Source organism: Emys orbicularis, chromosome 4 (assembly GCF_028017835.1).
Source record: "Emys orbicularis isolate rEmyOrb1 chromosome 4, rEmyOrb1.hap1, whole genome shotgun sequence".
In the NCBI taxonomy this organism is placed as follows: Eukaryota; Metazoa; Chordata; order Testudines; family Emydidae; genus Emys; species Emys orbicularis.
In genome coordinates this window covers 5,333,483-5,360,793 of record NC_088686.1, presented here as the reverse complement: position 1 = coordinate 5,360,793, position 27,311 = coordinate 5,333,483, and the positions used below count along the sequence as shown (strand labels likewise).

At 44.3% G+C, this 27,311-nt stretch overlaps 1 protein-coding gene across 2 annotated transcripts in view; it reads left to right on the top strand.

Annotated features, from left to right (window-relative positions):
• MDGA2 (MAM domain containing glycosylphosphatidylinositol anchor 2) overlaps positions 1-27,311 on the top strand; it is a 631,329-nt gene that overhangs the window by 213,727 nt on the left and 390,291 nt on the right. For both annotated transcript variants that reach the window (XM_065403864.1, XM_065403863.1), the window contains exon 2: positions 20,103-20,242. In XM_065403864.1, the coding sequence (XP_065259936.1) occupies positions 20,103-20,242 (140 nt within the window). The remainder of the gene's footprint in view (positions 1-20,102; positions 20,243-27,311) is intronic.

Here is a 27,311-nt window from a genome sequence, read left to right as displayed (position 1 = left end):
TGAGTTGAGGATGGGGGAATAATCTAGCAGCTACCCACTTTAAGCCTGTCTACCTACTCTACTTCTGAGTAATCTGAACCACAGGCTGGGCAGCCAATGCAGTAGTCAAGGGAGATTCTTGTTCCGCCTCACTCCTGTCCATGAGCATGTAGTTCAGGGTAAAACCTAAGCTAAGACTTATAAATATAGGGGACTCCCCTTGTCATGGGAACATAGTGTTATACTCTATAACTAATTTCTTTACACACACACACACACACACACACACACACACACACACACACACACACACACACACACACACGAATTGCTTTAGTATTTTATCAGTTTTTTTAATGCTTGTAATGTCTTCCATCACCCTAATGTTTTTAATGTATTGTTGGAACAGGTATCCTTTTGTTAACATGGGAATGATAGTTATAAACTCAGGATTTATTGTCAAAGTGTGATACTTAACTCAGTTAAAACTACTTTCAGTTCTGTATATTTATACTGTTATGGGTGGGGGAAGTGAACAAATTGGCTGCATTGAGCATACAGTAATAAGTAAGACACCTTTACCGCTAGACTATAATACTGTTGAAACAAACCTGGCAACATCATTTGTTTTAGGATGTCAGGAACAACAAAATATTTCCTCATTTAGCCCGTCACTTGTGGATAGTCTCTTCACTTATTTCAGAAGATTCATCAAACTCATGGCTTGAGATCTGTGGTTGAGAGCAAGGACCACAAAATACATGAAGAGCATTGAGGAAGGGTTTAGTGGGGGAAGATTTATCACTTTGCATGCCTGTGTGACTTCCCAGACATCTGTCTGTTGTCTTGGAGAGGGGGCACATTTGTAGCCTGCACAGGATGTATTAACCTGGCATGGTGTACTATAAGCAACAGAATCATGACATGGTCCTTCCTGAGTTTGTCTGAACATCTGGTTGGTATATGTGGAAATACGTAAGACAGAGGCCAGGGTTATAACATGGAAGGAATCAGGCACATGCATGTCCTATAGGGCAGTGAAATGTGACTCCTATGGTGACCCTTACATGAGTCAGTGCTAGGGATATTTTAAAGCAGATTGTAGAATCATAGAAGATTAGGGTTGGAAGAGACCTCAGGAGGTCATCTAGTCCAACCCCAACTAAATCATCCCAGCCAGGGCTTTGTCAAGCTGGGCCTTAAAAATCTCTAAGAACTGGATTTTACAATATCCTGTGATTTCATGTCCTACCTACAGCTGTAAAGAATCAGCAAGTCTAGAAAGATTCCCCTCTTCAGAAATCCAGCTTTAGAAATCGCTGCTGTGGACTGATATGGGGGGAGGGTAGCTCAGTGGTTTGAGCATTGGCCTGCTAAACCCAGGGTTGTGAGTTCAGTCCTTGAGGGGGCCATTTAGGGATCTGGGGCAAAAATCTGTCTGTGGATTGGTCCTGCTTTGAGCAGGGGGTTGGACTAGATGACCTCCTGAGGTCCCTTCCAACCCTGATATTCTATGATTCTATGATGTGTTTCTGAAGCTAAGATCCTGTTTAGCTCAACTTCATCCCCAGTTTCAGAAGGACTCTGCTGTTATGGTTATATGCCCCCTTTGAGACCTGCCAGTGATGACCTACTCTAAGTCGGCTTCAGATTTATAGTAAAAGGGGTAGCTTGGCGTTTAACTTTCTTGATTCTTATCAGTGTATGTGAATTATAACCATCTCAACACACCATGGACAAGAGTGCTTTGTGTCTTTGAATTGAATTAGTTGGCCATTTGATGGGCAAAGAAAGAGCAACAGATAAGTCAGGAGATAAATTCCTGGAAGAGCATCAAGAAAATTATTCTTAATTCTCTGCCTTTGCAGAAGCACATGATTCTGCTCCAGGAACACCAGCTTCATCAATAGCTCTTTGCTCTTGTGGAGATGGCACAAAAGACAGACATGGAGAGGTACCTCTCTGGTGGCTTATTTGGGGGAGTAGTAGAAAGCAGTGGGAGTAGCAGGTGTGCACTCTAGCCAGGGCCGGCTCCAGGCACCAGGCAACCAAGCACGTGCTTGGGGCAGCACCTGGTAAGGGGCGGCCAATCTTGGGGTGGCGGGGGGCGGCGCGGCGGGGGGTGTTTGGTGGTGCGGTGCTCCGTGGGGGGCGGGGGGTGTTCAGCAGCACGGCGCTCAGCGGGGGGTGTTTGGCGGTGCTCGCGCGGGGGGGCTTCAGCAGTGCAGCGCTCCGCGGGGGGCGGAGGTGTTCTGCGGCGCGGCGCTCCACGGCGGCAGCTCGGTGGGGGGCGGGGGGTGTTCAGCAGTGCGGCGGGGGGGGCGGGGGCTGTTCGGCGGCAGGGGTTTCGGCAGCGCGGCGCTCGGCGGGGGGCGAGGGGTGTTCGGCAGCACGGTGGGGGGCAGGGGCTGTTCGGCGGTGCTGCGCTCGGCGGTGGGTATTCGGCAGCACGGCGGGGGGCGGCACAGCACTCGGTGGGGGGGGGGTTCGTCAGCGCGGCACTCGGTGGGGGGGGGGGGGGGTTTACGGCCGGGCGGCACTTTTTTTTGCTGCTTGGGGTGGCAAAAAAGTTAGAGCCGGCCCTGACTCTAGCAGAAAAAGGTTCTCTTTTCCTGTCCGTGCTGGCAGCATTGTCCGTTATCTCTGATATTCTGGGACAATCAATAGAGGTCTTTGTAAAGCTCACTCGGAGAAGGTTTTTACAGCCCATTAGTTCCATGGATATGATAGAGCTTTGGAAGCAGGGTACATACAATCGGTGGGGGCTTCTCTCCTAACATTCTCTCAGCAAAGGTGGGTCAGGAGCTGAGCTCGGTGTGTCTCATGGGATAGTGCTGCATTATAATAGCAGGAGAGGAAACACCAAAAGGCCTATATTTTTTTCTCAGACCTCTCCTGTGAAGACAGGCCTTTTGGGACATTACTAAAGGGGTTCTTGCACCTAAGGATATTGTTGCACTGTAATGCTGAGGTAGGACAGAAAGATGCTTGTAAAAGGACATGTGGCAAGTATCTGAAGGGTTAAAGCTGAATAAAGATAGAGTCCAGTCCCTTTCAATTGCCTGTGCTATGTGCTAATTATCAATGGCTTTCTTGTTCCCCCCTCAGAGCGTTTGTGAGATAGCTCATGGTAAAAACCCTACTATAGAGCTGCTCCAAAAATTTTCAATTCAACTTTGTTCCATTAAAAGTTGATGTTTTTTGTCAAAACCAAAATGTTTTGTGGAAATGTATCAGCTTGACAGTGTGTGTCGGGAAAGCATCTCAGTTCTAGGATGAATTTCTGGGGGAGAGTAAACACCACAGAATGGTTAGGGCAGCGGCTGAGATATGGGAAACCTAGTTTTCCCCTGTTCTCACTCTCCGGCCAATGAATATTGAATTATTTATACAAGGTGGAACAGCTCCAACAGGCGAGATTGAGGGAGACGGACTCTATAGCACCGTGTTTAGGGTACTTTCTCCCTTGGAATGTGAGAGTTACAGGTTCAAGCCCGTGGTCTGACTCAGTCTCAAGTGAGTGCCCTAACTGTTTTAATACTGGAATTCAAGAAGAGGCTGAATTTATGAAGACCTGTTATTTCCAAATAACAAAATGAATCATTTGTATTCATTTGATGTAGATTTTTTTGTACACTGGGTGTTTAGAAAAAGCAGCAGGATAAAATAATTATATTATCTGTTAGTGTCACCAAATATGATCACTCCTAAGGAAATGTATGGTCCAGGTTTTAAGGTCTAAGAGAACATGAATACAGAAAGCTCAGCCCACCAAAATATGTCTTGAGTGTGTCACTTTTGACATATGGCAGGCTATTCTCTATTTCTCTGCCATATGCTATGGCTTTATGGCATTCCAGTGGCATACCATTTTGTAAGTGGGCTAAAGCCACCTTAACTGTTAGACATGAGTGATGGTAGGTATTCCAGAGAGCTAGAAAATGAAGGGCATTCTAAACTATGAGCAAAATATTGAAATGGCAAAATGCCACTTCATGTAAAACAAGCATGCCTGAGGCCAAGGCAATATGCCGTGATTTCTTGTACTTAGATTTGGTTTAGGGCAGCAAGATTCAGAAGCACACACAGATACTCAAGGAGGTGTCTTGTCTCCAGTGAATCCAAATTTGGCTCCATTGGATGAGGTACAAGGAAGACTCCGTCCACAAGTGTGTGTCGACGGCTGTCTCTGGACTGGCTAAGATTCTAATACTGTGTGAGGATTGGGTGGCCAGTTCTCTTATCCCTGAGAGCCAGGGTTTCGAAATGTGATACTGTATGTTTTGTTTTTACATTTTAATGCTGTTCAGAGGAGGTGATTTAAATAACATTATCTTAAGAGGAGGCTATTTTGCTCTTGGGTAGAGCTGAATCTGAATCAGAACGTTATTTTGGAGAGTCCTCCGTATGTATGGGGCCAGTATGTACCTATGATTAATTGGAGCACACAGTTCTATTTGCATGTTGAGCCATCTGATTTGGGGTTGCAGACAAGTAGAGGGAGTTCTAAATACTTTGGGGGGGCGGGGGAGGAGTAGTTGTCTGCAAATATTTCTGATTACAATGTGTTTCAAGTGAAAAATAGAGGCTGGATTGAGCACCTATTAAAAATCCGGCCCTTTAATAAACATGAAAATAATAGAGAGAATAGAGGTTAGGACCTCTGAAAAATGTTAGAACTCCTGTACTACTTTAAGCAGCCTTTTAATTATTTCTTTTAATGTAAGTAATGATAAAATCTTCATGGTCTGCAGAACTTGCAGGATTATTTGAAATGTAATTAAAGAAAATATATTTGAAATAGGAGGCCTAGGATGATTCTGTGAGAAATACAGAATCTATTTATCACTACACACTTCAGATCCTAGCAAGGAATATTTTGCAATATAAGACCTGAATCCTGCAATGAGCTTCATGTACGTGGCCCCTTGACTTTGCATGGAGCTTATTCCAGGATCAGCACCTAAATCTCTAGAACAATCTCTGCTTGTTCAGTAACTAACAATCACAGTATAAACATAGATCCACCGTTCCCTTAATTTCCCCCATGCGGCCCCATTGAAAATAATGGGGTTAATGTCAATGGATTGTACCCATACAATCCACCTATCTTTTTAATTAGGATTTTATACTGATTTCCATCACTGTAGTATCTGAGCATGTAAAGCAGATTAACAATAGCTTAACCCCTAGCAGACTTCATGGAGTTCTGGACTATAAAAAGGGGGAATGATCTGACTCCGAATGAGAAGATTTTAAAGAACTGCAGAAGCACCTGCAACAATTGGAATGAAGTGTTAATACCCACATATCAGCATGGAATTCTATCAGTTGCAAACACGCTGGCCTTGAGTTTTTCTAGTTTTGTCATGAGATGTATGCGATTTGATAACAAACAATTCTTGTAAGTAATGAGGGTATTTTACTGTAGGTAGTCTGTGGGAATTGTAAAGTCCCTTTATTGTCCGAGAATAGGCAAGTACAATATTCAGGACACAAATGCATTTTATTATTGGATCAGCTTTTTCTATTGTTAGAAAATGTAATAAAATTCTTTCATTGGGTTACATAATCAAGTTCTATTAAATTAAATATTCAGGGTATTGATTAAATTCATTTTGCATCTTGGATGAGATGAATGCCAAGTACCTAGTATTTGGAGCATTGTATGAGTTTTATATTCGGTTTACATTACATCTGTCTACACAAGGTTTTTTTTTTGTCCATTTATTGATTTGTGAAGTGCGTTGTGGTGTTCCCAGTCCCCTGGTTATTGGGCAAGAGTACATCAGAAAAAAACATCATCCCAATTAAACTTGCGTGTCCACTCTGAGCACAGAAGCCATTGATTGAATGGAGATGGAGTTTCTTATCTTTAGTAATGATAAGCAGAACAGAGTTGAACCACATTGCAAGAGTGTTACAGGGAATCATGGGCTAGAACTGCCCTTTCTGCAGGTGCTCTCTAGATAAATGAAGTTGTTTCTCTCTAGGCCTGTTGGTCTAATACATTAAAGTCAAGATTTTCAAAAGTGATTAGTAACTTTCGTTGCCCAAGTTGAAACACCTCTACGATTTTCAGAAATACCTGGGCACACAAAATCACAAGTCACTTTTAAAAATCTTGCCTAAATTCACTTAACTCTGTAACGTTTTAGAGGTGTATTGGTCTTTCTTTGGCTAGCTGAAAATAACATAATGGGGAGAAGTCACCATCAATTGTTTTGGTGGAACCAGCGCCAGTGACGGGCATTCAATTGAAAAGAAAATACTTCGCAGCCATGCCACTTTCACTTATTGCAAGCACTGGCATCGATCCCATGACGTTCCGCTGTGCTCACCCCAAACTGACCTTGCTGCCAAGGCTATGAAATCAGGATGAGGGTCACCTTTTTCCATTGATTGGGCTCCTTTTGCCAAGTTGCTTGACAGTTGCCCATATTTCTGTAACTTCGACTGTGTTTCCAGAGCTCTGGAAGCTTTCCTGATTGATAGCACTAACAAAAAAAGCACAGAGCTAATTAAATCACAGTACTGCTGCCCAACGCGACAGTCAGAGGCTGACCTAATTTTGACACTACAAAGCTTATCAGGAGAGTATCTATTAAGTTAGAGGAAACATAATTCTGTTTCTAAGAACAGTGAGATTTTTTTCCTTACAACTCATTACGCTGCTGTTTATTGTTCCTCCTGCTGGGCAAAGTATTAAAAACTTATGATCTATGACATATGGTCTGTGTCTGTCAGTATCTGCTTCTAGAACAGTAGGGATGCTCCAGTTTAAAGGAAGAATGGGGAAAAAGGACATGTTATTTCTTCAGACAGAAATATGCTATTTCTTGGATTGTCATCTTTTAAAGTTTTAATTTCCTTTTCACTGTGATCTGAAATAATACAAAAAAATCATGGTTGCAAATCATTAGTTAAGCATTGGAATCCGATGTACTAGTTAAAGTGATGCACTTTAGAGCATGGGAAGCAGTAAACTTGCTTTGTCGTTGGAAAAATAGAGTAGCAAATCATGCTAAAGGTTTCATACGAGTTATTTCTTATTGAAGGCACTGTGCACTCCAGTTTTGCACTGAGATGCCCTAGAGTCTAGGACCTAAATAAATCAATATGCTAGAGACCTGCACATTTCTGCAGGAATATTCAAGGAAAGAGAGGAAAGACTTGTGCTTTTAACCTGCTATGTAAAAATTCAAAAACAAGATAGCACAGGAAACGTTTTCAGTTTATAGTAGTTTTCCCTCCTGAAATATAAGTGTGGGCAAATGAGGGGCAAAATTAATGAAGGGTCTGTGATCATCTAAAAAACTGATTTGTACTGGGATTGGAGAACAATGAATGAGGATCAGATTTGATCTATTTGAATGGCCAATAATGGTTTTGTATTACAAGTGTGCTGGATACCACGGGTGACCAGACTCCTTCATTGGCTAGGATGGTCATAAACGTTGTTGCCTTGGCCTGATATTTAAAAAAAGGGCATTGAAATGTCCTCTTTCTTTGGTCATTTATATAGGTAAGAAAACACATTTTACATTTTGGACCCAATCCTGTTTTAATTGAAGACAAAGGACAAAATCAAGCAGACTTAATTGGCAGTAGGATGCAAAACAGACATGAATTGGGCACTTTCATTTTGTCTCCATTTAGTGCAAGAAGAGGTAGACAAGACTGTCTTTGAAAATTCTGCATCTCTCCTAATCTTTCAATACAAACATGTTTTAGTGGAACTGGTTCCACGAGAAAACTATCTACGATCAAGAATTTTTAGATCTTTCCCAAAGCATCAAAATGTTTGACCACTCTACTCAAAACCCAAATGACCTGCTGTGGTTTGATTTTTTTTTTTTTTTTTTTTGACTCAGTCCCATTCAAACGGAAGTATCTCCAACACCAAAGGTTAAAATAAGAAAGTGAGGCCCTATTTAAAAAAATAATAAATTTTGGATTTTATTTGTCTTCTGGTTTTTGAGCCTTCAGGGTGCACAGGGGTCATATTTTCATTTTCTCGTTTCATTCTCATTTTCTCTCCAATCACCAAGGCTAGAAACTTACTTTTTTTTAAAAAAACTGGGATTATCATGTATTAACACAACTCCAGTGACTGACATACATTCCGTAAAATAGAATCCTACAGGACCCAACGTTCTGATTGTTATAAAAATCCTTTGGTATTACTTGGGCCTGCTAAAGTCTATAAACACAGATGTTATGTTCCCTGTAGGGACATGGTATCTTGCCCCCACAGTGAAATGAAAAAATAAACTTTAACCTGCATGCTTCTCTGGTGCATTGCTCATCCCAGCATCAGTTTAATCCTTTGTCCTGCTTTCCTTAAATGTGACCAGTTACCTGCATATGTCTTCAAGTTCAGTGGCATTTCTAGTACCCCCCTGACAGAAAACTTAAGATACATTTTCACTGGACAACTGTTGCGTCTAGTAAACAAATCGCCACTCTCGTTTTTGTGTGATTAATTGAGGTTGCTGGCAGAGAGCAGCCTGTGCAGTGGATACAGCTAATATAAGGATCCTGAGATGTGGGGATAGGTTAGAATGGCCACATCTTCCATTTGAAAACAAGGGATATCTTGGTACCACTCTGAGCAATTTGTAATATGTATTTTTATTTTATTTCTTTTTCATTTCTGACCCCATGCTTGTTTTTGTTGCATTAGGTGTATATACTGAGGGGTATCGAAGTGAAATGGGTTCTTTCATGCAATATTTACTGTGAATAATAACCAGACAAGTTCTTCTAAAATGCCACCAGATAAAATAAATGCCAAGTAGTATATTAGTAGTAGTATATTGGAAGAGGTGGATGAGGCTTTTTTTAAACAACTAACAAAATCATCCAAAGCCCAAGATTTGGTGGTGATGGGGGACTTCAACTATCCAAATATATGTTGGGAAAATAACACAGCGGGGCACAGACTATCCAACAAATTCTGGGACTGCATTGCAGACAACTTTTTATTTCAGAAGGTTGAAAAAGCAACTGGGGGGAAGCTGTTCTAGACTTGATTTTAACAAATAGGGAGGAACTCATTGAGAATTTGAAAGTAGAAGGCAGCTTGGGTGAAAGTGATCATGAAATCATAGAGTTTGCAATTCTAAGGAAGGGTAGAAGGGAGAACAGCAAAATAGAGACAATGGATTTCAGGAAGGTGGATTTTGGTAAGCTCAGAGAGCTGATAGGTAAGGTCCCATGGGAATCAAAACTGAGGGGAAAAACAACTGAGGAGAGTTGGCAGTTTTTCAAAGGGACACTATTAAGGGCCCAAAAGCAAGCTATTCCGCTGGTTAGGAAAGATAGAAAATGTGGCAAAAGACCACCTTGGCTTAACCACGAGATCTTGCATGATCTAAAAAATAAAAAGGAGTCATATAAAAAATGGAAACTAGGACAGATTACAAAGGATGAATTTAGGCAAACAACACAGGAATGCAGGGGCAAGATTAGAAAGGCAAAGGCACAAAATGAGCTCAAACTAGCTACGGGAATAAAGGGGAACAAGAAGACTTTTTATCAATACATTAGAAGCAAGAGGAAGACCAAAGACAGGGTAGGCCCACTGCTTAGTGAAGAGGGAGAAACAGTAACAGGAAACTTGGAAATGGCAGAGATGCTTAATGACTTATTTGTTTCAGTCTTCACCGAGAAGTCTGAAGGAATGCCTAACATAGTGAATGCTAGTGGGAAGGGGGTAGGTTTAGCAGATAAAATAAAAAAAGAACAAGTTAAAAATCACTTAGAAAAGTTAGATGCCTGCAAGTCACCAGGGCCTGATGAAATGCATCCTAGAATACTCAAGGAGCTAATAGAGGAGGTATCTGAGCCTCTAGCTATTATCTTTGGAAAATCATGGGAGATGGGAGAGATTCCAGAAGACTGGAAAAGGGCAAATATAGTGCCTATCTATAAAAAGGGAAATAAAAACAACCCAGGAAACTACAGACCAGTTAGTTTAACTTCTGTGCCAGGGAAGATAATGGAGCAAGTAATTAAGGAAATCATCTGCAAACACTTGGAAGGTGGTAAGGTGATAGGGAACAGCCAGCATGGATTTGTAAAGAACAAATCATGTCAAACCAATCTGATAGCTTTCTTCGATAGGATAACGAGTCTTGTGGATAAGGGAGAAGCTGTGGATGTGGTACACCTAGACTTTAGTAAGGCATTTGGTACGGTCTCGCATGATATTCTTATAGATAAACTAGGCAAATACAATTTAGATGGGGCTACTATAAGGTGGGTTCATAACTGGCTGGATAACCGTACTCAGAGAGTTGTTATTAATGGTTCCCAATCCTGCTGGAAAGGCATAACGAGTGGGGTTCCGCAGGGGTCTGTTTTGGGACCGGCTCTGTTCAATATCTTCATTAACGACTTAGATATTGGCATAGAAAGTACGCTTACTAAGTTTGTGGATGATACCAAACTGGGAGGGATTGCAACTGCTTTGGAGGACAGGGTCATAATTCAAAATGATCTGGACAAATTGGAGAAATGGTCTGAGTTAAACAGGATGAAGTTTAACAAAGACAAATGCAAAGTGCTCCACTTAGGAAGAAAAAATCAGTTTCACACATACAGAATGGGAAGAGACTGTCTAGGAAGGAGTACGGCAGAAAGGGATCTAGGGGTTATAGTGGACCACAAGCTAAATATGAGTCAACAGTGTGATGCTGTTGCAAAAAAAGCAAACATGATTCTGGGATGTATTAACAGGTGTGTTGTGAGCAAGACATGAGAAGTCATTCTTCCGCTCTACTCTGCTCTGGTTAGGCCTCAGCTGGAGTATTGTGTCCAGTTCTGGGCACCGCATTTCAAGAAAGATGTGGAGAAATTGGAAAGGGTCCAGAGAAGAGCAACAAGAATGATTAAAGGTCTTGAGAACATGACCTATGAAGGACGGCTGAAAGAATTGGGTTTGTTTAGTTTGGAAAAGAGAAGACTGAGAGGGGACATGATAGCAGTTTTCAGGTATCTAAAAGGGTGTCATAAGGAGGAGGGAGAAAACTTGTTCACCTTAGCCTCGGAGGATAGAACAAGAAGCAATGGGCTTAAACTGCAGCAAGGGAGGTCTAGGTTGGACATTAGGAAAAAGTTCCTAACTGTCAGGGTGGTTAAACACTGGAATAAATTGCCTAGGGAGGTTGTGGAATCTCCATCTCTGGAGATATTTAAGAGTAGGTTAGATAAATGTCTATCAGGGATGGTCTAGACAGTATTTGGTCCTGCCATGAGGGCAGGGGACTGCACTCTATGACCTCTCGAGGTCCCTTCCAGTCCTAGAATCTATGAATTACTATAATGTGTCATCTGGTATTTAATCTTGGGAGGCATATTTCAGAAAGAGCTGCAATGAATATTCCTATAGTTGAGAAAGTGGTGACATTTCATAATTACGTAATATCTTCTGAACCATAAAAAGTAAAAGTATAAAAAGGAAAAGGATTTGTGACGAGTTGGATCACAGAAACCCCCTTGGGAGCTGCCACCCGACGTACCAAGACTACCCCTGCTTAAGTAACAAAGTGGTTACTGGTTTATTATTTTCTGTTTGCTTATTTCGGGAAAGGGAATTAGGGACAGAAAAGGAAGCAAAATAAGTAAGAATGAAGATCAAAAGAAGCTAAAACTACACAAGTTGCAAATTGCCCCGAAAGACTGAACAATGGGCACTGGGAATGTCTCTGTTAACTAAGGCTACGTCTTCACTACCCGCCGATCCGGCGGGTAGCAATCGGTCTATCGGGGATCGACTTACCGCGTCTAGTGAAGACGCGATAAAATCGATCCCTGATCGCTCTGCCGTCGACTCCGGAAATCCACCACGGCAAGAGGCGGCAGCGGAGTCGGCGGCAGCGCGGCAGCGGTCGACTTTCCCCCGTCCTCACAGCCAGGTAAGCCGACCTAAAATACGCAACTTCAGCTACGGTATTCACGTAGCTGAAGTTGCGTATCTTAGGTCGGACCCCCGCTGTAGTGTAGACCTAGCCTAAGAAGCCCCTGAGCTGAGTGCATCTCAGTTTCAGTGAACTGCAGATGGGTGTGGCCCAACCTCTGTCTGTGCTGAAGCTGACTGGAGTGTCTAACCTAGCAAGACAGGAGGGGAGGGGTGCCTGTTCTGGCAGGAGGGTGTTCTCTCTGGTATCCCAGCTCATCGAGTGATGGTCTCAAGGGAAGACAAATGGAAATTGATGTACAATTTGCCTGGGAAAAGGCTGACCTGGAAAAAGAAAAGGCTGCCCACCAGCCTGGACTTAAGAGACAAAGCAATTAAGACCCAGAAGCATGACCTGGCTGTAATGGAGTGGAAGAGGTGCACAGAGACATGTATCCTGGAGCTGGAAGTTGCGGTCCTGGTGACTGCTGCGGTGGGAACAAACCCCAAGGACTCTAGCTGGAAGCAAACCCAACCTGAGTGAAAGGGGGGTGGGGATTTTGCTGGCCAGCGAAAGGTCTCTCATAGCTTGGAGCTGTGAGCCTACAGCTGGATCAGGGTCTCTTTCCCTTTGGGGGGACACAGGAGTGTCTGCCCCATAGGGGAGCCCAAAAACGAATTTTAGGTATACTGCCTCCGCCATGGTCAGTGTCCAAGTCTCTGGCAGTAAGTTCAGGAGGAGGGGTAGTCTTGGTACATTGGGTGGCAGCTCCCAAGGGGGTTTCTGTGATCCAACCCGTCACAGGTGAACCTGCTGGAACTCTGAGAGATGACAGAACGTAGCTGCTGTTTGTAAACTAAACTTATCCAGTACAAAGCTGAGGAAACGGCAGCTTTAAAAAATAAGGCTTAGTTCAAAAAGCTCCAGCCAGGTTCTTTAGCAAACATCGCTTCCATCTTCAAAGCCAGCCAGCAGCATCTACTCATGTGTCAATTTCAAAGGCTCTGTTGACGGATGTGGAGTCACTTCACAGTGAGCTGCCATGGTCCTGACAGCAGCTACAAAATTTAGGATCTAAACACTTCCTAATGCCTGCCATGCTTTAAAATCAGTGTGAGCAAAACACGTAATGAACCTAGAAATACAATGTTGGAAGGGGAACCGTATGTTTTCCTAATGTCTTTTCTCATCCTGATTTTTCATTGGTGATTGGATATGAGGGAAAGTGATGTTGTGAAATATGTCCCAAGCCATGTGGGTGCACCGGGGAGTGCACATGTTCAGGAAACTGTAGCCCCAGCCATTCAGGATATGTCTACAGCGCAGATGGAGTGAGCCTCCTAGCCCAGGTAGACAGATTCACCTTAGTTGGGCTCAAACTAACATGCTAAATATAGCAGTCTGGATGTTACTGGACCAGCTGAGCTCTGGCTAGCACTCCGGAGGTCAGACCCAGGGGACTGGGAGGGTTTGGACTCGGGTGGCTAGCCTGAACCACCAGCAGTTTTGCAACATCCACACTGCTATTACTAGCTCGAGCTGAGCTAGCAGGAGTCTCTCTACCCAGGCTAGGAGGTGTGCTCCCAGCTGCAGAGCAAACATACCTTCAGATTCCTAAAGTCATGCGCTCAATAAGGTGGTTGTGAGCCATCATAATCTGATAGCACCCTCTGCTGGTCAAATGGCAATCATTTTTATCTTAAAGAGGACCAAAGGTCCTACTTCTTAGGCTAGGTCTACACTACAGCGGGGGTCCGACCTAAGATACGCAACTTCAGCTACGTGAATACCGTAGCTGAAGTTGCGTATTTTAGGTCGGCTTACCTAGCGGTGAGGACGCGGGAAAGTCGACCGCTGCCGCGCTGCCGCCGACTCCGCTGCCGCCTCCTGCCGAGGTGGATTTCCGGAGTCGACGGCAGAGCGATCAGGGATCGATTTTACCGCGTCTTCACTAGACGCGGTAAGCCGATCCCCGATAAACCGATTGCTACCCGCCGGATCGGCGGGTAGTGAAGACAAAGCCTTAGAGAACTGGTGGCTTATTTAGAGGAGGTTTAGGGAGAAAATGGTTCTAGGTTAGAACTTGAAGTCCGCCTTGGGCTCTGGGTCTGGATACAAACCCTTCCAACATCTGAGGGTATTGGATCTGGGTGTAAGGATCAGGTACATCGCTACTATCGAATTAGACCCACATGGGTATTTTTGATGCCGGTGTTCAGCAAATTAATTATTTTTCCCTCTGAGGTATTTTCATTTAACGTGAAGTTAGGTAAAGTTTTAGGAATATAAGCGGGCAAGCAGCCTGCTCCGTAGCCAGTAGAGGTTGGCCCTCCTATCATTTTCCAGTCACAAGTGTATTATTTAATTTTTGTAGCGGTAAAGCACCCTCTTGAGCAGGTGGCTTTCCCATCGGCTCCTAAGGTTCTGGGTTCGAAGCAGCTCAGCCCTCTCCTTGTGCCCTCTGTGCCCCAGACACCAGGACCCTGGGTCAGACTACCTACTTGGGGACGTGGTTTCCTCCAAGTGCATTCCATCCAGGTTTGATAGTGCTGGCAGATGCATTGTTTTGCAGCTGAAGTCAGAGAAGCCGCTCAGATAAATGGGAAGAATGTAATTTATGCAAAGAGGAGGCTTGGCTCATCTAGGCATAATTCGGGGCAATACAGAACTGCCCGGCTCAGGACAGCCCTAGCCAATGGGGGTACTCAGCCTCAGGATGCATAGTTCCTCTCCATGGCACAAAAGTGCAAAGCCAGTGCGCCCATTACCACATACCTTTGTGAGATGCAGCCTATTCCTTCCCCCCACCTCTGGGGAGACTGGGGAGAACCTAGGCGGAGGTGGGGATTTGCCTGCAGCCTGCCCCGTCTGACTCCTTTGAGGGGCAGTGGACCCCAAGGGAGCAGTTTCTATACTCCCCGGAGCACAGGGCTTGCTGTTCTACTCAGGCCTCGCACAGGCTGCACGAGGCTCACGACACGCTGGCCCCACCCTCTGCACTGCCTCGTGCGTGGCACATTGCACAAAGGCCGGACACAGCGTGATCCCAGAACTGCGCTCCTGGAGCCTCTCACAGTATGAGGACCATTAACACAATGGTCTCGTGCTGCATGTCTGCTTGAACAAACAGCTTGAGAAGACTTAAGTGAGGTGACTGTCAATTGAAGCAGCTAGTGAACCTGGCTAGTTTCCGTGAAACACACCCCTTTGTTACAGTGAGCTACTAAAGAAACACAAGTCCACACCCTTTATGTGGGGAGAGCTGTAATGTAAATGACTTTATTATTACTCGGACTAATAGATTAGTAAGGCTGAGGAGACGGTGATCGTTAGGGGTTAGATTGTGATGCCTTTACTCATGTTGAATGTACCTTATGCCCCTTGTCATCTTGCTGGAGTCAATGAGGCGGCATAAGGTTTTACTTAGGGCTGGTGTATATGGGGAAGTTAGTGCACAGCAAGCTAGTGTGTGAATTCAGAGCACACTTGCTACTCCGCACTAACTCCCTCTGCACGTTCACGCTACGAGCGAGGGGCATGATTCCCCGGCTCGTGTACCCACGCTCATGCCAACCGCCATTGAGCTAGCACGCGTATAAAGAGCAGCACGACCACAGGAACCCGGGGAGTGGCAGCGGACTCAGAGCTTTGCCATGCTGAGTATGTACCTGCCTGAATCCAGTGGGGACAGACGCGGCATGGCTAAGCCACACCTCCACCCATGCTACCGTGGCTACGCTATTTACACTTGCACTGACTCGATGGCACTAGCACGAGTATGTGTACGTGAGCAGGGGAATCGCACCCCTAGCTTGTAGTGCAGATACAGCCTAAGAGCGCGCCCTCGGGTGGTTTAGCTTAATATGCTTCCACAGTGCAGTGCACATAGAAGCATTCTCAGAGCACAGCAAAAGTGTCCACACAGCGAGTTAGTCCGGAGTAGGTAGTGAGCTGTAAATTCACACCCTCGCTTGCTGCACGTTAACTTCCCATGTAGACCAGCCCTCAGTGTGAGCACAGGAAAATGACACAGATCTTTAATTTCTTTCTTGCAAGCAATAAACATCACCTTAGGCCAAGGGGAGTCTATAGGTGGACTGTGGGCTAAATTCGGACCCCCAGATGCTTTTGAAAGGACCCCAACATCTGTTTATTTACTTGTTGTTGTTGTTGTTGGGTTTTTTTTTTTTATTTATCTGGAGTCTGGACCTTGACTATACCTTGACCAAGAAATTTGGACCTTGACAAAAAATAATTGACTATCGCAGCCCTAAGGTCTCAAAGAAGCCATCCCAATAATAGTGTAGTGACAGGCCCTGTTGGGCACAATCCAATTCCTCTTTATGCGGACAACTCTGGGTATTGGGAGAGTGGGAATTCTGAGAGAGACCCCAGGACTCTGAGTAGAAAGAGAGAGAGAGAGATTAGTTCTCTCTCGCCTTATATATCTGCTGTCTAATCTTTAGAATATATTGGGTATAACGTGTGTATGCATCCGAAGAAGTGGGCTGTAGCCCACGAAAGCTTATGCTCTAATAAATTTGTTAGTCTCTAAGGTGCCACAAGTACTCCTGTTCTTTTTGCGGATACAGACTAACACGGCTGCTACTCTGAAACGTGTGTGTATTGACTCACTCATTCTACATAGAAGATAACTGGTTTCCATGGGTGTTGTATCCTTTTTGATTGGAGCTACTTTTGTCAGAGTAGTGTCCAAGGAAAACAATGAGTGATATTCATTCCAGAGGACATGAACTCAGAGTGCCTGGAAGGTAATTTGCGTTCATGCCTATTTGCTTATTTGAGGTGGTCTAACTGGAATCTTGTTGCTGCTTGTTACTCATGTGGAAAACCTTCAAAACTAATATTCACCTTCTATCATTTGAATTGTGAAAACCTGATTAACAAAGGGATCCACTCCATTATAAATAAAGCTATAACGTTCAGCCTGTGCCCTTGGGATCGGTGAGCAACAAGGCCAGATTTCTTAAACACTTACCAAAAAGGTTGGCATAGGCCAAGCAAACTGAAAATGATTTTAAATAGAATAGGTTGCAACAGATGCAATTCAGGGTAGATAAGAGAAAGGGAATCAGTTATACTGGCCTTAACTGTCTTATTCTAGTGCTGTTCATTCATGCTGTCTGGACAACTTTGCCTTAGACTCATTTTCTTAAGACTTCCAGGGTCAGATATTTAAAATATCAGAAGCCTTGTACCTGGTTGATTATTTGAGCCTGGATTTCTGCTCAGGTGCTAAAACCCTGATCTGCAAAGGTTTAGGGACACGCTTGGTGCATAAAGTTATGTGGTGTGACAAGGGCAGACCTGAAAGACAAGGTGGGGGAGTTGATGTCTTTTATTGGACCAACTTCTGTGGGTGAGAGAGAGACGCTTTTGAGCTTACAGCTTCTCTCTCTAATATCCTGGGACCAACAGCGCACACAACAACAGTGCACACAACAACACTGCATACAGCCATTAAACTCAGGTCCTGGCTGTTCTGGAAGAGTGTGTGGAGGATGGTATATTAGTCTTAGAATGATTAAAGCTCTTTTTACTATAAACTGAAAGAGGTTAGCTCAGGTTAATTGTGGACACCTGAGTCTAATTAAGGGCAGCCTGGGACCTTAAAAACCAGCTCCAGTGAACAGGCTGCGAGGAGACATGAGATGCAAGCTGCAGAAGGGTTGTGTGCGGCAAGGGGAAAAGGCGTCTCCTAGGTGAAGAGCTGTTTTTCCCTATAAGGGAAATCTTGTGTTATTTCTGTCTGGGGAGAGGACCTTGGTTCACAGTATAGCTGGGCTCAGGGTGAGTGAAAGAGGATGGCTGGTGATAGGTAGTCAGCGTGAGGAGAGGCAGTTCTCCAGTGGGAGTGAGGCAATTTAATATCTTTTGTTTCTGTTTAAAGATGCCCCCGGCCAACCTGTGGGCCTACCCTCTGAATACTGTAAATAAACCAATGTCCAGTACTAAACCTCCAGAGTGGGACTGATTTACCACAGGCTCCCTCAGCGCCGGAGGGAGAAACACCGGGCCCTGATGTGACGTAAGAGGGGCGTTCTCACAGTGTAAAGTTAAGCATGTGCGTAAGTCTTTGCCGTATCAGAGCCTACTTAGCCTCCATTCGGTGAGGCCGGAGCTGAGGCTTCCAGGTCATCGACAAAGTGGGCTGCTCAGGCCCATGCCTCGGAGCTCCTTTGGGCCAAGCCTTGGCCACCGGATCTAATTTCACTGTCCTGCAGGCTTGTGCCAGGCTCTCTGACTGAAGGGCCACCAGCAGGTTAACAGTCGGGTTTGCCCCTAATAACTAATAGCATCGCTCCGGAGAGTTTTAAAGCTGACTTATTTTTTATACATCTGATTTACCTTTTGCCATTTCTGCCATTTATTGTCTTGTTATATTTCATTCAGCGAGGGCACCGTAATGAGTACTTGACCTTCTCCTCCTATTGATCTGCTCGTGTGGAATTTGAATGAGGGGGAATTGCATGGCTCAGAATTACTGACCTTCCATAGAACCATTGTTATTCTCTCCTGGACTAGTAAAACAGTACTGTGAGTTGTGCATCCGATATGACAACCATTGTAGTTTTCCAGCATAGGCGACACGTGCTACACACGTGGGACACATGGAAACATTTCACTTTTCTTAGTGCAGGTTAAACATACCAGGAAAATGGAATCTGTCCTAAATGAAACTCTGGTCCTGCTCCTGGTCCCAATGAAGTTGATGGATGTTAATATTCACTTTAAATGGGAGTAGAATCAATCCCGTTGTGCTGACTACTTTATTTTAGTGGTTCAATTAAAGCTTCTTATTTACCTAATAAGTGTTATAATACAATTAGAAAGATATATAATAAAAAGAACAAAAACGGAAAGTTGATTTTGGAAAGGAAAACAAAAATAATGAGAGTGCAAATGAGTCTGAAAAGGCATCCTTTAGGGGACAGCTGGGTATACATAAATATTACAGCCAATTTTCATGGCACTGAACTTGTCCCTCACAGCCTACTACTGCTGCCAGCTAATGGAGTTAATCTTTCAGTTCATGTGGGAGGATGCTGTGCTGTGGTGCTAAAGTCCCTGTATTCAAATCTTGCTGGCGACCCCTGGGCCCCTGGCCACAGGTGAGTCCCAAACTGCGACCCAGCCTCTTCCAGTAGCCAGATCGCTATTGTGTTTTAGTGCCATATTTCAGGGCAATATGTTTGCAGTTAAACATCTTTCTCTTTCAGTGTTAGCCGTCACGCTGTGTCTTCCACTGTTCTTGAGGTTCCCCATGTGTTAAGAATAAGAAATGGCATCATCAAACAAAGGTGTCAGTCCTACTAAAACTTGCCTTTAATGCCAGTGGATGCTAATCTAGGTTGGGAGATAGCCACAGTAGAAATGGGCTTGGGCCAAACATTGAGTATCTGGATTTTGGATCTGAACTTTCCGTAAGTTGGTTGTTTTCAAGTTCCAGGCACCCATCTCTACCATAAAATATGGACAAAAGGCGACACCGATTGGATAGGTCACAGACATGGGAGTGGGATAGTCAGTGAATCTGAGCACTGGTTCTAACCTAGTCCAGAAGTCGGTATGCTTCAGACTGTCCCATGCCTTTGCAAAGCAAGCAGGCGATTTCAGGCCCGTCATTACGGTAAAGGTGTCTGAAAAAGCACCATCCTAACTGTGCCCCGTATTGGCAGCCTCTCCGGAGAGCCCAACAGCTGAATGGGCAGGAGGCTGAAGTCCTGGCATCTGTAGCAGAGTCCCCACCAGGGCAAGGGTGAGCCCGGTTTGGCTGTGAGGGCAGATCTGCAATGCCCCTGCAGCTCTTGTGCGCAAACCTCAGGGATGTCCTTTCCGAGTCTCTTGCAATGGAAGGGAAAAACAACCAAATGAAACATCAGAGATGAAGCTGTTATCTGGTTCCTTGTTTGTGGCCCTGCTTTTTATGGGGGGAGGGTGTGGAGCAGTGGGGGAGGGGAAGGTGTTTAGAGGAAGTCTGTGTGAGTAGTGATATAACTGATTTTGCATCCAAAAACAGAGTATCGGATTCTTCCATCAGAGAAGGGCCTTACCCCTCACGTGAACTCAGAGTGCTGTCACTGAGTTGGGCTGTGTATGGCTGGGACTGTGTCTAGCAGTTGTTTCTGGGGGGACAAGGGGCAAGGTGCTGTGCGGAAACATTTTACTGACATGTTTCTCTTTCTGCTGGTTTGACAGCCCCACCCACGGTGCGGATCGTGCACTCAGGCCTGGCGTGTAACATCGAGGAGGAGCGCTACTCGGAAAGGGTATACACCATCCGCGAGGGGGAGACTCTGGAGCTCACCTGCTTGGTGACGGGCCATCCTCGGCCACAGGTGAGTCCCAAACTGCGACCCAGCCTCTTCCAGTAGCCGGATCGCTATAACTCTCCTGTCGTTCGCCCCTTGTAGCCATTTCAGGTCATCTTGTTTGCAAAGGTATTGGTGAGACTTGCTCTTATAAGTGCTGGACTCTCTTGAGTGCAATGAAGCTCATTTAGCCCAATTAGTGTCACAGTGTGACCAGGCCCTGAGCATGGGATTGCTCTAGCTCATGATTTCCAAACCTGGCATTGCAGGCAAGTTTCAAGGGATTGCAACCACCCTCCTTTTTTTTTTTTTTTTAATGGCTAGAAAGGATGGGATCCTGAAACTTATGGCAGTGGGTTCCTGAAACTCGTTTTGTTGTAACTTCAGGTCATGCTATGGAAGAGTTTGAGAACCACTCGTCTTAATGAACCTCACATTAAATGTTGCTCAGTTTGCTAGTGACTCAAAGCACGTACAGCGCCAGGGAAATAATAAACATATGAAATAAAACACCAGGATAAGCAATTGAAGCAGATGCATACATAAGCCCAAGGGACATCTAGATTTCTTTCTGGAGCAGGAAGGTTGACCAGAACAAGGAAGCTGCAGAGATGTATACAAATGAAACATAATTAAAAAAAAAAATCAAACCAACCTTTTCAGATCTTCAGGTTTCATGTTTTTCATGGACACATTTTAAGCAAAGGTTCTGGTTAGTTCGTGTTCTGTCCAGGCTGATTCATCTGCCCCATACTCTGCACACCAATAGTTAATTTAATGAAACCAAGTCTTTCAAACTCTAGACCTTGGAGAAAGTGTGGTTTATTCCTTTTCATTTTCCTTCCTTTAGCTTCACAGACCTGCTTTTTTTGTGTGTGTTTCCATCCATTTCTTCATTCCCCTGCTTTCTGAACCCATCTCTTCTTTGCTTGTTCTGACAGTCTTTCCCTTCTGCTGCATCCACTTCCTCCTTTCTGTCTGTGGACAAGGGAGTTGTATTGGGAATTTGGAGATATGTGGGGGTGAGGAATGAGGGTAGTAGACACAGTTTTCAAAAGACAGACCTTGAAGGTGTTCACAATAGGGATAGGCTAATTCTTGGTCCCGATCTCAGGACTAAAGACATAAAAAGCTAATCAGGCTCTCCAACTAAGACCACAGTTGGAATGTGTCTGACAGCTTCTTTCCGAGCCAAACTCACCCATTCAGATATATTTTGTAGCTACCATTAGCAGCCTAATAAGATTAATCAAATAATATATTGTTTCAATAAAGTATCAGGGAACAAAATTCTATGGTGTGAATTCTTTGTATAGCATTTTGAACACTAAAATATAGACTTGCAGAGAGCTCTTTACAGTCATGATGAATTAAACTTATCTCTCTTTCATGAGGCTCAGTTTTGCCATCACGCATGGAACTTGTATTGCAATAAGTGGGAGTTTTGTGATGTGTGGTTAGCTGAGCCGGGAATTGGGACAGTGAATTCACAGGAGATCTTCAATCTAAAACCTGGTGCTCTTCTCCCTGGAAATATTTTTGAAATATAGATGTTTAGAGGTTCATTCTATAATTGTTTGCATTCTAGGGTGGGGTTCAAAATTGCTCAGTATTAGCCTAAAATGGCTCCCGTTGAAGAGTTATGTCAGCACTATGCAACTTTGAGAATTCCCCTCATGCAGTCAATAATCACAGTCAAGTAAGGGCAAATTCTGTTTGTTGCGATCAACAAATGAATACAGATTACAAATAGAAGACACTTTTCTTCTAAATTTGGTGAATCTCAGTACAGCATGTGCGAGGCGAGGGGAAAGAAGCCATGCATAGATTCACTGCTCAAAATTCTTTCCAAATGAAAAAAATAAATAGAGGGTTGTAAGTCAATTCCTTGTTATGTTATGTTTTGGGGTTTTTTTGTTCAGTGTTTGCAATACCTCTTAAAAGTAGGAAGTAACATTTATTTCCTTGCTGACTTTATCCTCTTTGGCAAATAGTGATTTCTCTCGCTCCACCTTTTTTTTTTCTCCTCTCAGTTGTCGCAGTCCTCTAACATTAGTGGCGTGATTAAATGTCAGTGAAGCTGTAGGGAAGGGCTTTGGCGACTTTCTGATGCTGTTGTGCTGGCTGATTGGTTCCCCATTAGCTGAATTTAATTCCCTGAATAAATATTAACTCTGCTTTAAAGATACCGGTACATATTTTTTTATATATCCCACATTCTAAAATACTGTGCAAGAGAGGAAAACGACTAGAGACCCATATTCAGATACTTTTACTCATCGTGAGAAGCCCTTTACTCCTCCAGGAGGGCTACTGATTTCATTGGAGTTACTTATGGAGTCTGATACTGTTCCGTGTAAGAGTGACAGAATCTCATCCATCTCGGATAACTTCAATTATCCAACCACCTGTCATCTGAAACAGCTTCATATCCCTCAGTGCCTGTTAATTACATTGAATATTCCCTCAATTATCAGAACCTTTATCATCCAACCTTTCAGAGTCTCTGTAGCATTCAAATAATCAAGCTTGTACTGTATGCACTTGTGTGTTGACTTCTGCCTAGCATCTGTTTGAAGGAAAATACAGTGTATCACCTGGCAAGAATACAAGATTAGAATAAGTGTGTGTGTCTGTGTGTGTGTACACACACAGACACACACACACCACACATTTAGGTTTCTATTTCAAATTATCCTGTAGTTTACAAAACATTGGGGAAATGGGCAAGTTTGTTACCTCCTGTGGAGCCTGTGGGAACAGCATGAAGGCTCCAGTTCTGCTCCCATTGAAGTGAATGGTAAAACTCCTGTTGACTTCAGTGGTGCAAAATCGGACCCCGAGGGCAGGTCTCCACTACAGCCGGGAGCAACGCTCTGAGATCGATCCACTGGCAGTCGATTTAGCGGGTCTAGTGAAGACCCGCCAAAACGATAGCACATCGCTCTCCAGTCGACCCCTGTACTATACCCCCAATGAGAAGAGTAAGGTAAGTCGACAGGAGAGTATCTCTTGTGGCCCCCCCACGGTAACTCCACCTAAGGTACGTCGACTCCAGCTACGTTATTCACGTATATGGAGTTCCGTAGCATAGGTCGACTTACCGCGGTAGTGTAGACATAGCCTAAATCCCAAGCTCATAAAACGAGATGTTCCCTGCACTCTCTCTGCAAAGACAGCCTTTTTGCAAGGCATTATTTCTTATTAACCAAGGCCTCTTCTTCAATGCAGTTCCGGTATTATTCCCACACACCAGGCCAGAATAAATCATACTGATGAGGTTGAAGAGAGACTAGAAATATCGCCCCTCGGAACAGTGGATTTGTAAGCAGCCAGCTATTCCGGTTTCAGCGTATGTTCTCACCACAGTGTAACGGTTTCAAATCGGAGGTCCAAGATCAGGTCACTTTTCAGCGGTGTCCCTATAAAACAGAAGATTCCGTTTCGAAGCTGCCTTCTGAGGACACGCTGACTGATCAGTTTCCAGTATTTTCCCCGCGGCTCCAGGCCGAAGTCATAACAGAGGAATTTCTCTCCAATCCAATAGCCTGGAGGAAAAGTTCTGTACTTATTTTGATCATTTCTTATATTTCTTTCCCCACAAACAGGCAGCTTCTCCTGCTGGCATGTTTGCTGACCTGATTGCAACTTTCCAGTCTTTCTGCCGCCACGAAGAGACGGGCCGTTGCCTTCTCTGCTGTCTGGGAGGACTTTCCCCCTTTGCGGGGAGGGGAGGGCAGGGCACTGAGCGGGAAATCCTTGGCCTCGTGAATGGTTGCAACGGTTGAGCCTCTTAGCACGCGCAGCGAAGGAGTATTGTATTTGGAGCACGGTGCAGTGCTTGGGGCAGAATGCTTTGCACCAGTGCTAGGACGGACACGCCTACCAGTGGCTGAACTGCCCCCTGCTTGCTGGGCAACACGGGGTCCAGCAAGACAGTTTCAGCACCTGACACTGAGCGGCCTCCAGTTTGCTACCAACAGCCTGCCTATGTTGAGGACTGACCCTCTGTTTTGCTACCAAAGAGCAGAGCATGTTTTGGATGGGCACTACAGAAGTACAGAGGGACTAAGGGTATGTCTACACTATAGTGTAGTGGCAGCAAGTCTCAGGGCTGGGATCAACTGACTTGGGCTTGTGGGGCTCACGCTCTAGGGCTCACAATAGCAGCCTAGGCAATTCAGGCTGGAGCCTGGCCTCGGAGACCCACCCCCTTCACCGGGTGTCTGAGCCCCAACTTGCACGCTGCTATCTTTAGCCACGCAGCGAGAGCCTGAGTCAGATGACCCGGGCTCCGAGATGCACTGCCACGTTGTTGTTGGTAGCGGAGACATATCCTAAGGGACTTGCCCAGGGTCACACAGGAAGCCTGTGGTGGAGCGGGGAATTGAACCAGGATCTCCTAAGTCTTAGTCTAATGGATAAAGCCACAAAGCCATCAGCAAGTTCAGCTAGAGGGAGGGAAATTCCTTCTGCGGGTCCCACACAGCCAGTGCTGCACTGATTCCCCTTCGTCCTGGGCTTTAGCACTAGTACCGTTTTTCTTTGCTTCTGCATGGTCCTGGGGCCACTTACACTCACTCTCCATTTGCTCTCTCTGCTGGATTGACAGCTCGCCAACTGGATCCCCGGCCAATCAGAAGATGCATGAGGAGGAACTTTCTGTGGTTGTGCTTTTGTGTGGGCTGGGACAGCATGATCACCTGTGAAGCTGCAGATCCTTTCCAGACCTGCATGTCTTGAGGTTCAAAGCATCCTAAAAAAAGGCAGGGCTCTTCGGCTGCCTTCAGACTGGCTATACAAGGTACTTTCTTAAGCAGTCACGAAGCTGCTGCTGGTGTATCAAAAAAGCTGTTCAACCAAAATGTTTTATCAAGACAGCATCCACGCTGCTGCTTTCTCATAAAATCTGTATTTTCTTATCTTGGATCCAGGATGGAAAATTGATTTCAGTTCATTTTACCTGTTTATGGATTTTTCTCACTCGTCTAGCACCTCGATCATCTGTCTCTCTCTCTCTCATATGTTACAACTCACAAAAAATCAAGGGACTTGCAATATTTTCTGAAGATTAATTGCTTGGAGCAGGGGTTGAGTCTGATGGTCTCAGAAGTGTGATTCTGCTGCAAAATGCAGGAGGTTTGCAAGACTGAATTTGAGCATTAGCCTTCTTTTATCACCTTCCTATTACATTTTCATTGAATTTTAGTGCTCCCGAAAGCAAATGTATGATAACAGGCTAGAACTTGGTATAATGCAGCCAGGCAATATCTAAGTTCATGCACACATCTGCCTATGGAAACTTGAATCTTCCTGACCTTTGTAGCCTCTGCCTTTCTATTGATCAAAGGCATGGACCAATCTGGCCTAACTCTGAGTTGGTTTTGTGAATTTGACAAGCAGAGGAAGAGAGAAATTACAAGATGTGGGCACGTTAAACAGATCAATGTTTTCATATGAGATAAGAAAAGAAATGGTGAATCCTTAAGGTTAGCATTTGCCAAGTATCTTCATCCGTCAAAGAGGCAGTGGGTTATTGTGTCTCATTCATTACTCTCAAGTATTTTGTTTCTAAACCAGACAGTGGTTACACTTCAAAAATTACTTAACGTAAATGCAGTGATGTGATTGAGATTTCAAAGGAATAGAAATTAGAAAATTCTAACCCATGGTTGTGATTTCAGCCAGGTCTTGATCATCCTGGGTGTGTATAGTGTTTTGTCTTCGTGGGCCACTAAAACGTCAACTTTTAGATCCCCACAGTACTTGACATTACCAAGAATCTAGAGTGTTCCCTCTTCTTATTGTGCAGAGAAATAGCTTGGTGGAGTCTGGTGAGTAATAACTGCTGCAGCTGTTTTAAGTGCCAGCCACTGTGTGGGGTTGTTTTTTTTCTTAATGGGCCCAATTCTTAAGCATCAGGCCCATAACTTTTCTGTGTTGTAACCAGGTTATAGTGGCTTTTTTGTTTCTTCTTTTTTTTGAGCTGGGGTTAGGGAAGGAGGGAGATGTCTATTCTGAAGCTTTTCATAGAATATTTGTGCTGATTTTACAAGGAATCTTGACAACACACATTAATTTCCCTCATTTCCTGTGGGAAGTGCCACATGGGATTAGAATCATAGTCCATCTAGTCTACAAAAACTTCAGAACATAAGAATGTCCATATTGGGTCAGACCAATGGTCCATCTAGCCCACTATCTTGTCTTCCGACAGTGGCCAATGACAGGTGCTTCAGACAGAATGAACAGAACAAGGCAATTTTTTGAGTGATCCATCCTCTGTTGTCCACTCCCAGCTTCTGGCAAACAGAGCCTAGGGACACTCAGAGCATGGTGTTGTATCCCTGCCCATCCTGGCTAATAGCCATTGATGGACTTATCCTCTATGAACTTACCTAGTTTTTTTGAACACTGTTATAGTTTTGGCCGTCACAACATCCTCTGGCTAAGAGTTCCACAGGTTGTCTGTGCGTTGTGTGAATAAATACTTCCTTTTTGTTTGTTTTAATCCAGCTTCATATTAATTTCATTGGGTGACCACTAGTTCTTGTGTTATGTGAAGGAGTAAATAACACTTCCTTATTTACTTTCTCCACATCCGTCATGATTTTATAGACCTCTATCATATCCCTCCTTAGTCATCTCTTTTCTAAGCTGAACAGTCCCAGTCTTTTTTTAATCTTTCTTCATACGGAAGCTGTTCCATACCCTTAATCATTTTAGTTGCCCTTCTCTGTACCTTTTCCAATTCTAATATATCTTTTTTGAGATGGGGCATCTAGATCTGCACACAGTATTCAAGGTGTGGGCGTACCATGGATTTATATACAGGCATTATGTTATTTTCAGTCTTGTTATCTATCCCTTTCCTAATGGTTCATAACATTATTAGCTTTTTTGACTGCCGCTGCACATTGAGTGGCTGTTTTCAGAGAACTATCCACAATGACTCCAAGATCTTTCTTGAGTGGTAACAGCTAATTTAGACCCCATCATTTGGTATGTATACCTAGGCACAGGAAGTGCTGAGGGTGCTGTATCACCCCCAGGTTTTATGTGGGTCTGCTGGCCCCGTGCCCAGGGCTCCACTCCC